The sequence below is a fragment of the Emys orbicularis genome, chromosome 10 (genome assembly GCF_028017835.1).
Source record: "Emys orbicularis isolate rEmyOrb1 chromosome 10, rEmyOrb1.hap1, whole genome shotgun sequence".
Taxonomy (NCBI): domain Eukaryota; kingdom Metazoa; phylum Chordata; order Testudines; family Emydidae; genus Emys; species Emys orbicularis.
In genome coordinates this window covers 33,665,223-33,679,854 of record NC_088692.1, presented here as the reverse complement: position 1 = coordinate 33,679,854, position 14,632 = coordinate 33,665,223, and the positions used below count along the sequence as shown (strand labels likewise).

At 49.0% G+C, this 14,632-nt stretch overlaps 1 protein-coding gene across 1 annotated transcript in view; it reads left to right on the top strand.

Annotated features, from left to right (window-relative positions):
• Window positions 1-14,632, top strand: part of MGRN1 (mahogunin ring finger 1) — a 106,284-nt gene that overhangs the window by 65,058 nt on the left and 26,594 nt on the right. Inside the window, exons 7-8 of the mRNA XM_065412015.1 lie at window positions 2,665-2,717; window positions 13,077-13,124. Coding sequence (XP_065268087.1) covers window positions 2,665-2,717; window positions 13,077-13,124 — 101 coding nt within the window. The remainder of the gene's footprint in view (window positions 1-2,664; window positions 2,718-13,076; window positions 13,125-14,632) is intronic.

Genomic DNA, 14,632 nt, shown 5'->3' with positions numbered 1-14,632 from the left:
TAGTTGAGAAAAATCCCCAACTATGAACCAACATAAAGTTGAGCAATAAGGCATAATACAGTATGAAGGAAAGGAGTTGTAAAATGTTTGCAGTTGTAATAATCTAAGGTGCTGTTAGTAACGCTGGTAAAGAAGTTTGGTTTTTCTTATAATGAAAGACACTTTTACATCTGTCTGGGGACTGCTTTGACAATATACTTGTATACTGCAGTGGTGCATACATATAAAAATGCCTATCGTGGCCTGATAAATAGAACAAAAAGAGATGGGGAATAAGGAAGCAAGCATACAGCTGTGTGCATACTGCAGTGTCTCTTAGTCAATAGTGCACTCTCATTTGATTTAATAAGCTCTGTAAATCTGTCCTAATAACCTAGACAGGCAATGGCTTTTAAATCCCCTCCTAGGAAAAACATCAACGCACACAGTATATGACACTTCGGCTTGGTCTACACTTACCCCCCAAGTCGAAGTAAGGTACGCAAATTCAGCTACGTGAATAACGTAGCTGAATTCGACATACCTTACTTCGAACTTACCGCGGTTCAGACGCGGTCCACACGCGGCAGGCAGGCTCCCCCGTCGACTTCGCGGTACTCCTCTCGTCTAGCTGGAGTACCGCAGTCGACGGGGATCACTTCCTGGTTCGATTTATCGCGTCCACACCAGACGCGATAAATCGAACTCGGAACTTCGATCCGCAGCCGTCGAACTACCCGGTAAGTGTAGACTAGCCCTTCAGAGGGATCTGAGAAAATCTGATGTGCCCTTTTCTTTCCTTTTAATGAATGAAAGAGCTAGTCAGAGGTGTTCTGATTGCCTGGTAAATTATAGGCATGTGCATTAAATAAAATTGAACGGCAAATGAAAAGAGCAATCAGCCAAATGCTTTGTTTGTCCGAAAGCTGCCAGGAGGCGCCTCCTTTCTGTGCAGAACTGAGAGTATAAAGCTACTGGGCTGGAACTGCTCTAAGTTTAAAAGCCTTAATGGAGGGGAGATTTCTGTGCAGTGTGTGACTGTCTAGTTCTGGCTTTGCAAGCTGCCTGAACGAACAAGCATAGTTTCCGTTTAGGTTCTCAGATCTCTAACTTGGCTTTAAAATGGTTTATGAGAGAGCTGAAGTTAATTCCATTGCTCAGACTAGAATTTATACTGGCTTGTTTGCAGAAAAATCTCCTGGAACTTGTTTCCCCCTAACTGATAGCAGGGAGGGATCAGCCCCCCATACACACACTGTTATCTTTGCCAACTATACTTTACCTGCTAAGACTCTCCATGAGAGCTCGGTGTGTCCCCAGTCACTCTTGCAGAGACAGTCCATAGTTTCTCCTCCCACATGTTGCTTTTTTAAGCCAGAATCAAATGAATGGGTCACCTTGTCGTTTATGCCCTTTGGGGCTGCAAAGGAACTACTGAGCTCCCTTCCCTTGGGAAGCTGAGTCGTTTCCTTCTGCTGTTACTAGCCTGGGAGCTGGTCACTCAAAACGTTCCCTGCCTCCCTAGCTCATCGGCATGTGTTTGTGTGAGTAGGATCAAAGGCAGTTATACCCCTTGTCTTGCCTCGTGACTCCTCCAGACTCTCATCCGAGGCTCTGCATGTACTTGCCGGTTAATCTTCCCAGAACCTCTGAGGTAGGGAAGTGCTATCCCCAATTTTCATAGGAGAAAACTGAGGCATCAAGGGGAAGTGGTCACAGGAATCAGTGTCAGTGCTGGGAGCAAGCTCAGGAATCGTGACTCCTAAAACACGCTGTTTTTGCTTGGCTCCTGAGTGTTGATGGAGCCATGCGTACAGTGCTGGAAGCTTCATCGGTTGCTTTTGAGCTCTCCTGGAAGAATGAGGAGACCTCCAATTGGGAAGGGGCCAAACGTGATATCTGTTTTGGGGAAAGAGGACAGAAGGGGCCAGAGAATGAAACCAAAATGTTTGTGTCCATACTTGATAAACTGCTGGTACAATTAATAAATGCATTGGGAATCCCTAGGACTAGAGTAAAATAAGGCAATAAACATTGAGGATTTGCCAGCTATAGATAAACCAGCCTGTTGTCTCTCTTTGCGAGGATAACAAGCTTAGGGAGTAAAAGAAACCCAGCAGGCTTTTCGCTCCCACTGCTTTGGTTCACTGGTGTCTGTAAAGGAGAAGCCGGATTGTACGGAACAACTGCGAGAGATGCAGCTGGTAAAATGGATCTGAGTGGTCAGTGGTTCACAGGCTGTCTGCGGGGTGGAGGTGCCATTTGGCCCTACAGGGCTGTTCTCTGGGCCCAAGTGTTTACCATTCTCCAGGGGCTAATGTGGAGAAGCCACTAATTGAATTCCTGGACAGTATAAACTGGGAGAGCTCTTGACACTGCAGACGAAGATTAAAATGCAGCATGGGCCAGTTAAAGCGGGAAATGGGATGGAATTTGATTTGTGTGCAGCAGCTGGATTCCCAGTCATAATAACCTGGGCTGTTTCATTCTTCATGCTGAACCACTTCTCCCCAACACGCTCCAAACCATAAGGGGATTGGCCTTACAGAGCAATAGCCATGAAATTCCCCTCCCCCCCCAAAATGGGGGTGAAAAGCATAACCCTCATTCTATTCCCTCTGTGTGTGGTGGGCTTGGAGCTGCCGACCTTATTCAAGGTTTTAACCAATGTTGTTCTCTTTCCAGTGGTGGTTGAAGTTACTGGCCATGCTCATGTCCTCCTGGCTGCATTTGAAAAGGTAAATGAGCCCTGCCATTCTGCTTCCTTTCCTGTGTGCACATAGCCACATGGATGGAAGTGTCCATGGTACAGAATGTCTGTCTTTTGTTCTGTTTGCACAGCTCCTACCTAGCACAGTGGGCTCCTGGTCCAGGACTGGGGCTCCCAGACGCTACCATAATACGTAACATACAGGTGTATTCAGTACAGAGTTGTGGTGGTCAACCAGCCAATTGTAGGCAACATCTCCTGGCCCCCTGAGGATTGGAATGATTCCAGCATCCAGGATGTTTAAATGCGGTGGTGTTTAGACAAAAGAAAGCTGTCATGGTAGTATGGTCAGAGCCTTAAGATCCATCTGCAGGACCAGATCTGCTATATGACTCTTTGGTCTGAGACTAAATCCTGTTACAAACTGGTGCTATGTCATATGTGAAGACCAGGGCTCTCACAGTGTTTGGGAACATGGTAATAGTAGCTTATTCCCACCCAGAGGGCAAGCCTAAACCATGGTATATTACAGGGAACTCTGCTGTATGGATAGGTCCTTGTATTGATTGCGTCTCCCCCTCTGGCAGGCAGATTCTGATAGCAGTACAGCTACTGCTGCTCCATGCTGCAGCTGTTAAGGCATCTTAGTGGGACTACCTAGAGGTTGTTCAGGGAGTGCAGTGATGCAAGAGGGGCTGGGAGGGCAATCGGAGGGAGCAGCATGTTTGCTTTTCTTGTTCCGAGCCGTGGGGGGGCCCTCCGATGGGTGGCGAGAGCACAGCTGGGGGTGCCATCTGCCAGCTAGGGAACTGTTAGAACAAGGAAAAGGGCAGCTCTCGCCTCCTCTGGGAATTCCCTCCTGCCCCTTCTCTAAATACTCCTGGAAGCAGGAAGAGCAAACTTGCTCTCTCCCAGTATATCTGGCCCTGCCCATACTGTGAATCGGGAGAGAGGAGGGCAGGTATTGAAGCCTGCGATGATCAGAGCCAGGCTGTTGCCTGCGGGAGGAAGTCCTCTAGGTGCCCCTTTGGGACTATGACGAGATTACTGGAAGGATCAGATCTTTGTTCCATGTGAGACAAAAGTGAGTGATGTTGCATGGTGCCCGGTGAATTAACATCTGTAGCCGGAGCGTTCACCGTTCCCTGCTCCCCAAAGACCCTTCGTTATTCCTCTCGCTGCTGCCTTCGTGCCCTCTTGGCAGTAGCTAGCGCCAAATCCACTGCCAGTGTAATTTGTATGCAGGACAGTGGGAGGGATGGGGTTTGTCTCGCCACTATCCGCTTGAGAAGACCGAGCTCACCACTCTCGCATAGCGCCCAGCCTCCTGTGGTTACGGAGCTGGAGTCCTGAAATGAACCTGGCTCTGCATTCCTGGCACCATATTCTAGCACCATGTGGCCAGCCTTTATAATAAACCCTTCTTATAGAAATCTGTTCCCTGGGGCCTCCGGCTGATGGAGCAAGTTTTGTCTCCTGAGCTGTGAGAATTGGCACCTCACTGTGACTGATACCGGAAGGTGCAACATTCCATGGTGCATGTTAATTCTGTTAGAAATCATTAGTGCTGCTGTGATAGTTTCCATTTCAATAGCACTTTCTGCCCCAGCGAGTCCAACGCTCTGGATGCACAGTGACACCGACACTCAGCTCACTCTGGGAGAGAGGCAGCAGCTAGTACCCACGCGGCATGTTGCCGCACGGTGGGGAGGAGCAGAAATTTAGCAATGATCTTGTCCCCCAACAAAGTGGCCCACGGGTTGCTTGCTCTCCAAGTAAGGCAGAAAGGATCTCAGGGATTTGAGCCCTCCTGGAATTTTCTCTGCTTCAGAAGATCCAAGGGCTGAACCTGTAATTCCAAGGAATCTGGGTGCTTTTGACCTGATGCATAGAGCACCGAGATCTCCAGCTATTGTAATGTGGAGGTCCATGGGGTTTCGGCTGAAGGGGAAGCATGCCAAGCGCACCTTCTGCCAGGTGGAGATGAGTGGCTCCCTAATATTCAGAGAGCAGAGCAAGGTGGTCAGCAAAACTCAAAAGCACCTAAAGCTGCCTGGGCCATTGCATCAGTGGTGCTGCGCTCAGTCCAGTGCCCAGACCTCTTGAGTGCCCCATGTTTGAGCACAAGGACTGAGAGTGAACCATCATTCCTCTTCACTGCCCAGCTGCTCTGTGCTTGCTAGCCCACCAGCTGGGCATCACCACCCTTGGTGCAGCCTGCTCCTGGATATTGGTGGTTTTTCTGGGCAGTCCTGAGTGCCTCCTGCCAGACTTGGCTGCCAGACTGCTTTAGGGAGCATTGCACAGCAGCCCCTGCCTTCAGTCCAGCCAGCGTGGAATGGAGGATGGAGTCCTGGGGTGATAGAGAGTCTGTGATCACTGCATGGGGCTCCCCTCATGCTGTGGAGGGGCTGAGGGCCCAGCTGATCCTAGACTGGGGGTGGGACACACCCATGGCTCCTTCTCCTAAACCATACTCTTCCCCCCCCCCCCCCCAAATTCCTGCCCCCATAGCTGGCCCTTGGTTTCCTGTGTCTTGTTGAATGTCATCTTAAAGGCTAAATGCAGACCAGCCCACCCCTATTGGGCCTGGGACAGTCAGGTGGGACACCATCTTCTTTGGGGAGCCTCCCACGCCCTGACCATGTTATGAGGGGCCAGGTTACCTCCTTTATTTCCTGGTTTGGTCCCCTGTGTCCGGGGTTACTGGCGAGCATGGAGAGTTATTCTTTGCCTGGTGTTTTGGGAGCACGGTGGTGGGGGAGTTGGCCTGATCCGTGGCCCTGTGTGAGGTGTTGCAGTGCAGGAGGGTTGAAAGAGGGTCAGGCTGGGGGCAGGTGGAAGGGGGGTGGTGCAGTAAAGAGGAGTAGCTGGTTCCCTGTTTGCAGGCTGAGGAGCAGTGTTGCCTGCACCATGCCAGTAGGCGACTTGGTAGTGAGTGGCGCACTGTGGGAGCTGTACAATTTTAACATTCAGGTGTTTTATTGATGGGGGTTCTTTGTCAGTCCATTCCCTGAGCAATGTGTATGTCCCCAGGGGCAGCCTTGGCCTCCCTCAGACTGCTCATGCAGCAGGCCGGGACTCTCGGTGGCCTTGCATGGAATTCACGTTGCTGGCTGTTGCCATTCGGGTCCTGCCCAGCATTGGGCACAGAATGCAGTGGCAATTTCCAGAGCATGCTACCCACTGCTGAGCAAATGGAGGGAGCAGCTAGGATCCTTCACCAGAGGGCTAAGCAGCCAGGAATCTTGGTGGGAGACGGGAGAGAGTGTCAAGGGAGCCATGGAATCGGGATATGGTCCCTTGACTTTGCTTGATGGGATTGTGATGCATGTTTGTAACCTGAGAGAGCATCCTGCCGTGATTCTGTCATGGCTCCGAAACTCTGCTCGCAAGGCTGAGCTACGCCACTGCAGTCTGAACAGAGAGCTTGTGAGGTGCAATGACCTTTAAGGACTTTGGCATCATGGGCGGCGGGTATCAGAGGCCAGGGGAGGATGAGCCTCCCCAAACAACCCTGCATGGCCCCGACCACACTCTGTCCCAGATTCCTTCCTGCTTTCCAGCGCTCTGTGGCTCTTCGCCCATGGCCGGGGCCCCAGGCTGGGGCTAGTGGGGGCCAGCCTGCAGCCAGGAACTCCGGGTGGCTGGAGCTGGTGCTCGCACTGCCCACCTGGCGTTCCGGGCCTGGGGGCACTCAGGTGGCCTGGGGTGTGTGTGTGGCCTTTGGGCACTGGTGGGAGAAGGGGGCGGGGCCTCAGGTAGAAGGGGCAGGCCGGGGGCTAGCCTCCCCGAGCCCACGGTTCACCCACCACCCATGTTTGGCCGGCTAGGGAAGGCAAATCCAAGCATAGGTGGAACATATCAGCAAAATGTCTCTTGCAGCCCCCACACTGCTCATGAAAGGAATACAGGCTTCAAGCAACCAGGAAGCTGCACATTTTCTGCTCTACCAGCCACAGCCTTGTTCCTTCCAGACAACCTCCACCCCACCCATGCCCCTCCCCAACCTTGTTTGCTTAAATCACATTTACTCTCCTTAGAAAGGTCCTGGGCTGTTTGAAGTGCAGGCCATTAATCCAAAGCAGTTTTGTTTGTTAAGGATCCAGTTACTGCGGGAGTCACCAGAGCAAGCGGAGAAGGGTGCTCCAGAACTCGGACATACCAGCAGGCTTCAGTAATTTGCTATTTATGTATTGGTAAAACAAACATGTAACCTCGGCAGTACATGTGTAGTCTGCTGGCCTCGCAGCTCTGTCAGAGGAGTAGACTTGGCAGCTTGGTGTCTGACTGGAAAATGGGGCTCTTGAGTCTTTTTGTGTTTCATGTTAATGATGCAGTTCTTTCCTTTTTATGACTCCCTCAGTGAACAGATGCGTGCTTACATATGTACACACCTATCGATCTGCTAGATGTTTCCCAGGGCTATTAAGCGTCTTGCAGTAAATCTCCTCTCCCGTTCCCAAAATATCTCAATCAGCCGCTTCTTTTCTGGGTTGTAACTGACTAGCTGTCCCTTGAGTGTCCCCAGGAACATGGAGGAAATGGAAAAAAAGCACAGTGCCTCGGAGTCCCATCTCTAGCATTCTTTGCATGTAAATTTGTAAACTTGTTCCAACTCTAGACATGCCAGCTAGATGAGTTAAATACAGTTCTGCTCTGAAAATGGCATCATGGGGCTCCATGTTAATTGTGTCCGTGACTCGAGATCAAATCTACACAGCTGGCAAGTAAAGAGATGGCTTTCCTACCAGCCCTGCACACTTCCCCATGCTGTCTCTGGCTCACTCTTCATCGGCAACGATTTTCCAATGGGATGCTACTGAGATAATTTGGGTGGTGCAAGAGCCAGACTAGATTCCAGCTCCCCCTTTCAGAGCTGGGCTGGCTTTGGAGCACTCCTAGCAGTAAAACAGAGTAATCAGTTTTAGTGTGTAAAGAGTTCTGGCTCTGAATACCCCCAGGGAGAAGGCTTATTGAGTAAGGCGGGGCTGTTTTGACACGTCCCTTTTCAGGGTAGAAATGCCCTGTAAGTTGCTTTTCAGTGGACTTCTTTGCAAGGCTTCCGCTTCCATTTCCAACTGTCATCTGCAACAAATGAAGTTTAACGCCCTGATTTTCAGTCTTCATAGAATTAGAGGGTTGGAAGAGACCTCAGGAGGTCATCTAGTCCAATCCCCTGCTCAAAGCAGGACTAACACCAACTAAATCATCCCAGCCAAGGCTTTCTCAAGCCGGGCCTTAAAAACCTCTAAGGATGGAGATTCCACCACCTCCCTAGGTAACCCATTCCAGTGCTTCACCACCCTCCTAGTGAAATGTTTCCTAATATCCAACCTAGACCTCCCCCACTGCAACTTGAGACCATTGCTTCTTGTTCTGTCATCTGCCACCACTGAGAACAGCCTAGCTCCATCCTCTTTGGAACCCCCCTTCAGATAGTTGAAGGCTGCTATCAAATCCCCCCTCACTCTTCTCTTCTGCAGACTAAATAACCCCAGTTCCCTCAGCCTCTCCTCGTAAGTCATGTGCCCCAGCCCCCTAATCATTTTTGTTGCCCTCTGCTGGACTCTCTCTAATTTGTCCACATCCCTTCTGTAGTGGGGGGACCAAAACTGGACACAGTATTCCAGGTGTGGTCTCACCAGTGCCGAATAGAGTTCCTCAGTTCCTTCCTCCCCCTGTTTTTAAAAGTGTATGAAACTCTTAGAGCGTGCCTACATGGGACAGTTATTCCAGTAGTAGGTAGAGTGTGAATTTAAACCACTGTAGCTATTCCAGTATAACTCCCCATGTGGACACTCTTATTCTGGTAGGAGTGCCTTTTCTGTTTCAATTTGTTGCTCTAGAAGGAGTTTGAACTAAACTGGAACAAAAGCCACTAACGTTCCAGAATAAGTATGTCCACATCGGGGAGTTATTCCAGTATAACTACAGCAGTTCAGCTATCGCAGTATGATTATACCAGTATAGTTAGAAGTCCCCTGTCAAGCCCTTAGGTAGCAATAAAGTGATAAACAAAGCTGTTTGATTGGCTAGAAGGAGAGCATTACCTGTGCTGTTCTTGCTTCAGTCCTGGTTTTCCTCCCTCCCATGTTTCTTGTGAGAACCTCCTGCAAAGTTGGACCCATGCTCTGTTTCCTGTGTTGAGAGTCCAGTCCCTTTGTAGCGCTGATTCCTGCGCTGTCCTGGAATTCTCCAGACCCTGTGAACTGAGACACTTGCTATAGAACTTATTAGGGCAAGGGCAAGTGGGGGAGTTTGGGCTCTTCTGAAATGCATCTTAATTGGGGAGAAAATTCAGTGAAAGGGGAGAGTGAGGGATGGGCCAGGATGGTGGTCCTGAGGTTCTAGGAAACTGCTGCTAATGATCCTGGGCAGTCTAAAGGAAAAGGGTGCTAAAAGCACACAGAGATACCGCTCTTTAGCAAGTGTTGATAGTGATCCCCAGTGCTTAGAGCCCCTTCCATCTATGAACCTCAGCACACTTTGCAAAAACTCATCCAGGCTCATAGCCTCTGGGAGGCAGGTGGGAATTGGTTCCATTTTATGAAGGGGGAAACTGAAGCAGAGAGTGACTCAGTGTCTTGCCTATGGTCACACACGATCTGTGGCAAAGCCAGGAGTAGGACCCAGCTGTGATGGGTTCGGTCACAGAGACCCCCTTGGGATTGTCACCTGACATGCTGAAACTACCTCTGAGCCCGTTTTCCCTGCCAGCTTGGGACTCCAGAACCCTGTCTTGTTGAGCCAGACACGCTACTCCGCTGCAACACAGACCCAGGGTCTGAACCACGCCCCCAAAGCTGCAGACTTTAACCAAAACTGCTCAGCAGGTTTCCTATCTCCAGCACCCAGACACTCAGTTCCCAATGGGATCCAACCCCCAAATAAATCCGTTTTACTCTATATAAAGCTTATACAGGGTAAACTCATAAATTGTCCACCCTCTAGAACACTGATAGAGAGATATGCACAGCTGTTTGCTCCCCCAGGTATTAATCACTTACTCTGGGTTTAATAACAAACAAAAGTGATTTTATTAAGTATAAAAAGAAGGATTTAAGTGGTTTCAAGAAATAACAGACAGAACAAAGTAAGTTACCAAGCAAAATAAAACAAAACACGCAAGTCTAAGCCTAATACAGTTAAGAAACTGATTACAGGTAAATCTCACCCTCAGAGATGTTCCAATAAGCTTCGTTCACAGACTAGGCTCCTTCTTAATCTGGGCCCAATTGTTCTGCCCATCTCTGCTTTGTGAGAACCTCCTGCAAAGTTGGACCCATGCTCTGTTTCCTGTGTTGAGAGTCCAGTCCCTTTGTAGCGCTGATTCCTGCGCTGTCCTGGAATTCTCCAGACCCCGTGAACTGAGACACTTCTAAAAAGCAAGAAGTCGGATTCAATTTGTCATTGTTGCTGCTGGAGAAAATCTGGGTCTTAGAGAGTGACAAGATAGCCATTCAAGGGCCTTAAAACATATGCTTTGGGCTGTGCATCTTCATGTTTAAAATCTCGAAAAGAGAGGGGCACTTTTTGCTTACGTGGGTCTGTCTGTGAGCCCTGCCCTGCTTTCTTTCCTCTAGGCCAGTGGTTCTCAACCAGGGGTATGCAGAGGTCTTCCGGGAGGTACATCAACTCATCTAGATATTTGCCTAGTTTTACAAGAAGCTACGTAAAAAGCACTAGTGAAGTCAGCACAAACTAAAATTTCATACAATGACTTGTTAGTACTGCTCTGTATACCGTCCACTGAAATGTAAGCACAATATTTATATTCCAATTGGTTGATTTTATAATGATATGGTAAAAATGAGAAAGTTCACAATTTTTCAGCAATAGTGTACTGGGACACTTATATTTTTGTCTGATTTTGTACGCAAGTAGTTTTTAAGTGAGGTGAAACTTGGGGTACTTAAGACAAATCAGACTCCTGAAAGGGGTACAGTAGTCTGGAAAGGTTGAGAGCCATTGGTCTAGGCCACACCTTCAACCTGATTGTTATGTGAAGTTGCAGAGGGCATATTGTGGTAGGTGCTGCCCCTTTGATTACCTGACCTCTCTGTCCTGCTGACCTTTTGATGGTAAAATTACAGCTCTGGCTGCTGCCACCAGCCAAGTTCCCCCCATGGCCCTTTTACGTTTGCCCATTCACATCCATTCTTCTTCTTTCTAGCCCACATCAATTCTCTCACTTGTCATTTTTGCATCCAGAGATGTACTTGTAGAGCTGTTAATTGTTTAACAGGTTTTTAAAAAGCTCCTAGCTTCAAAACTCATTCAGCAGGTTTGCATTTCCATCTAGCACACCCGGGTACTGAGGTGGTAACAGAGGCGGGGTGACGGGAGGTGAGCACCTCCTTAACAGAGCATTGAGAAAGATGTCACTAGAATTCTGTGGTAGCCTCACTAATAAATGTTTGATGCCTGCCTCTCCTGTGCTCGGGTGTCGATAAGTAGCAGGATAGAAACCATAGTGAAATGTCTGAATTATAAAGTAAGACGCACTGAATTTGCAGGAATTTTTAGCTGAGACTAGCTGCTTTCTCTTCATGCCAGTTCATATATGGGGGCCTTCTTTCTAGCAGCTGAAAGCTTTAAGAGTTTGTACAAACACAAAACAGTGTCATCCCCATAGGGTAGTCAGACCCTGCTGTCTTGCTCTGGGGGAGCTACATGGTTGTGCACACACCACATGGAAAACCTGCCAGAGCCACTCGCGCTGCTTCCTGCGTCCCAACAAACCCTGTCTGTGACAAGCCTCTAGGGAGATCAGGGACACCAAAGGCACAGGCAGACTGTCTGTTGAGAGAACCTCATTGCTGGTCTTAGTCTAGTCCCAGGGACAGATGCTTTAGTTAGTTTCCATATGTTACAATAGCAGCTGCAGCAGTGTAGTGGCAGCTTCAGAAATCAGGAAATCACCTGCTAGAGAAACCTACTGGGCAAATGTCCCATTTTGGATAAGGTCCCAGCAGCGGGATGTTTCTCCAGATCTCCTGGCTTGGTGTGGGAGTCGCATGAGAACAGTCTCCTGCACTGGGGTAGCACCTAGCGGGGGCATGGCAATAGATACATTTTGAAGGGATTCTGACTTTCTGACCCGAGCAGCTTCCTGTGGCTGGGTCCTTTATCAATATGCAGGTGATACCCAGGACCTGCTACTGGAGGCCCAAATGAACTTGTTTTCAGGATCGTGGTTGAAAGGAAAAGTCAGTCTCTCTGCATCCCCTTGGGCGGCCTGTGTGGTTTGCCCATGAGGCCACAGGCCAATGCACAAACAACTTCAGTTTAAAAAAAAAAAAAAAAATCTAATAGTTGTTTCATTGGCTTCTGTTTTTCAGTGGAGGGAGCAGTCTCCTCCTGGTAATTACAGCCCCTTATCTGCGGTGCACTTCCCCAAAGCAGGATCGCATGGTGCTGGACGTATTACCAGTCAGTTTGACATACTTCCGTTATCCTGCAATACAGAACTGCTTTGGGGAGTGCCAGTGTAAATAGTTCTGTTTACTTAGATTCCTTCCTTCCCTGTAGGTCTGTAAAGGAGACCACACAAGCTGTGTGAAACTCTGCAGGGAAAGTGTTTGTATTTCCTCTTGTCACTAGGTCTCTGGAGATGTTCTTACTCCCTTCACACTCTGTAAGACGATCCACTTAAAATAACCCAGGTACTAGATAAAACTAATCTCCCTCATCCCACCAGGAGGCCCCTCCTGACTTCACAGCAACCCTTTGGCTTGTGCTCCCAGTGAATGTAACTTTATCCTTGGATGGCAAACTCCCAAACAGCCCTTTTTGCAGCGTGGCTGCTTCCCCAAAGCAAAAGCTGTGGCTTTTCTTTTCCCCCCTGCTGATGGTAATTTTGGAGCACACATTGCCTCAATTACAAAATCAAAGGGCTCTGCAGAGCATTGAGCCGAACTGTGGCTGAAGGGTCTTGTGCTGGGCAGCTGGAGTAGATTCTGTTCTTCTGGTCTAGCTTTTACAGTCGATTAAGTAAGCGAGGCCCATTAGCACGGTAGCAGTAACTAAGTTTGCAGTCACAGGAGCACATGGTGACCATCTGTAAGTCCGGTTTGACTCTCTGCCACATGCTCTGTGCGCCTGGCAAATGTTGGGAAAACCACAGCTCTGCCTGGTTGTGGGATGGGGCCCCTAGTCCTGTAATGCTCAAGTGACACTTGCAGATAGATAAAGTAAGGACTAGTCCTGGTGCAACATCAAAGGGTTGTCTACACAAGGAAGAAGCCCTCAGGACCTGGGGTGCACTAGCTACTATGCACTCATTCTCTGTGTGGACATACTAATTGTGCATTGAGTGTCTTTGCACTTTGCTTTGGCTATTTCCGTATAGTCTGTTTAACCTCTCTGTCTTTCCCCCCACCAGCACGTGGATGGCAGCTTCTCTGTGAAGCCTTTAAAACAGAAGCAGATTGTAAGTATATGGTCCCTGTTTATATCATTTACAGAAAAAAAAAATGTTCTGGGTAAAGGTGTTTGCTGCCATCCCAGAGATGCCCACATGTGCCCAACGGGCAGCTGCATTGGCAGATAGCCAGGAGCCCAAGGGCTGCACCTAATTTGTCTGGATTAAGGAGCAGATTGGAGCCTTCCTCTTCTTTATTGTGAGGTGGGGCCTGTGCAGCCAAAAGGTGCCAGCGTTGCACTGTGGGACCTGTAGTGTCACCGGGCAGCACCTTTTGTACTGGCTTAAGTGGTGCATTGTGTTTAGATCAACATCTGTCATTCTGTGCTCCTGGGTCTCCATATCAGACTTAGGCATATCAAAGTGGTAAGTGCCTTAGAAATATCTACTGTCCTGATGTCTTCACTAAGCTATATCAACATCAGTTTGAGGCCTGTCTGAATTGCGTCATTGCTGGATGTGTCGGGCAGCACAAACACCACCTGCTCAGAATCTACTCTATGCCCCTTCAGCTCTGTTCTGTGAGAGAGGCTCTAGAAGTCTAACTGGGTGGACCATTTTTTGGCCATGCCAGTGTTAGCCACCCCCTCACAACTGTTAGCTCTTTCCCTTGCATATCTGCGTGTCTTAGCTAATTGCAGGGATCTCTGTACTTGTTTTCTCCCTGCACAATGTGTCCAGTCTCCTTATTCGCTGAGGAAAGGAAAGTCTTTTTCTGGTGATAGCCTAGGAACAGCTGGGGTGACGGGAGCAGTCCAAGGAGATCTAAATGGAGGGTGCTTGATCCACAGGCAGCTAAAAGGAAACCTGGGAGCTACTGCAAGAAAGCAGAGATAGAAGAGCTGTTAACTCACCTGATCCATCCTCCTGCCAGTGCAGAGGGGCTTGGGAGAGCTGGCATGGATGTTGCCTAGCCAGAATGAGCGACAATGAAGCCATCATATAATTCCAAGCAGAGTTGAAGGGAATATCCTGAGAGCTGGAAGACTTACGAGACACCAAGGTTCCCAAGGAATTCAGACTTTGGGGGAGAAGTTTGACGTGATCTCTCGGCAAGGAATAAGGAGAGGTGGCTTGGGGGCACCTGCAGTGCAGGGTGTTGAAGAAGATGCAGCACATGGATGTTCAGCTGAGGTAACGGAAGACCAAAGAGCAAGCTGTGGTGAATGCAGGGGCTATTCAATCTGATCCAGAAGCAGACTGGGCATGTGCAGTTTCCACTCATGCCCTTGCTGGAAGACCATTCTAAACTGGTTATATGATGCTTTTACAGGTGGCCCCTTCCCTCATGGGAATTTGGCCGAGCTCACTGTGACATTGAGCTGGTGATCTCAACAAGTCTGCTCGGCAGGGAGGAATTAGTCCAGCAGATCTCATGCTGAGGACCGGAGGCACCAGTGATGTGGAGTTTAAAAAGAGCAGCAGTTTATTTACAGTTAGACTCCTTTGTATCATAGCAACAGGATGGATAGCATGGCAAAAACCCAGCCTGATCTTCTTCCCCTTCTCCCTCATGT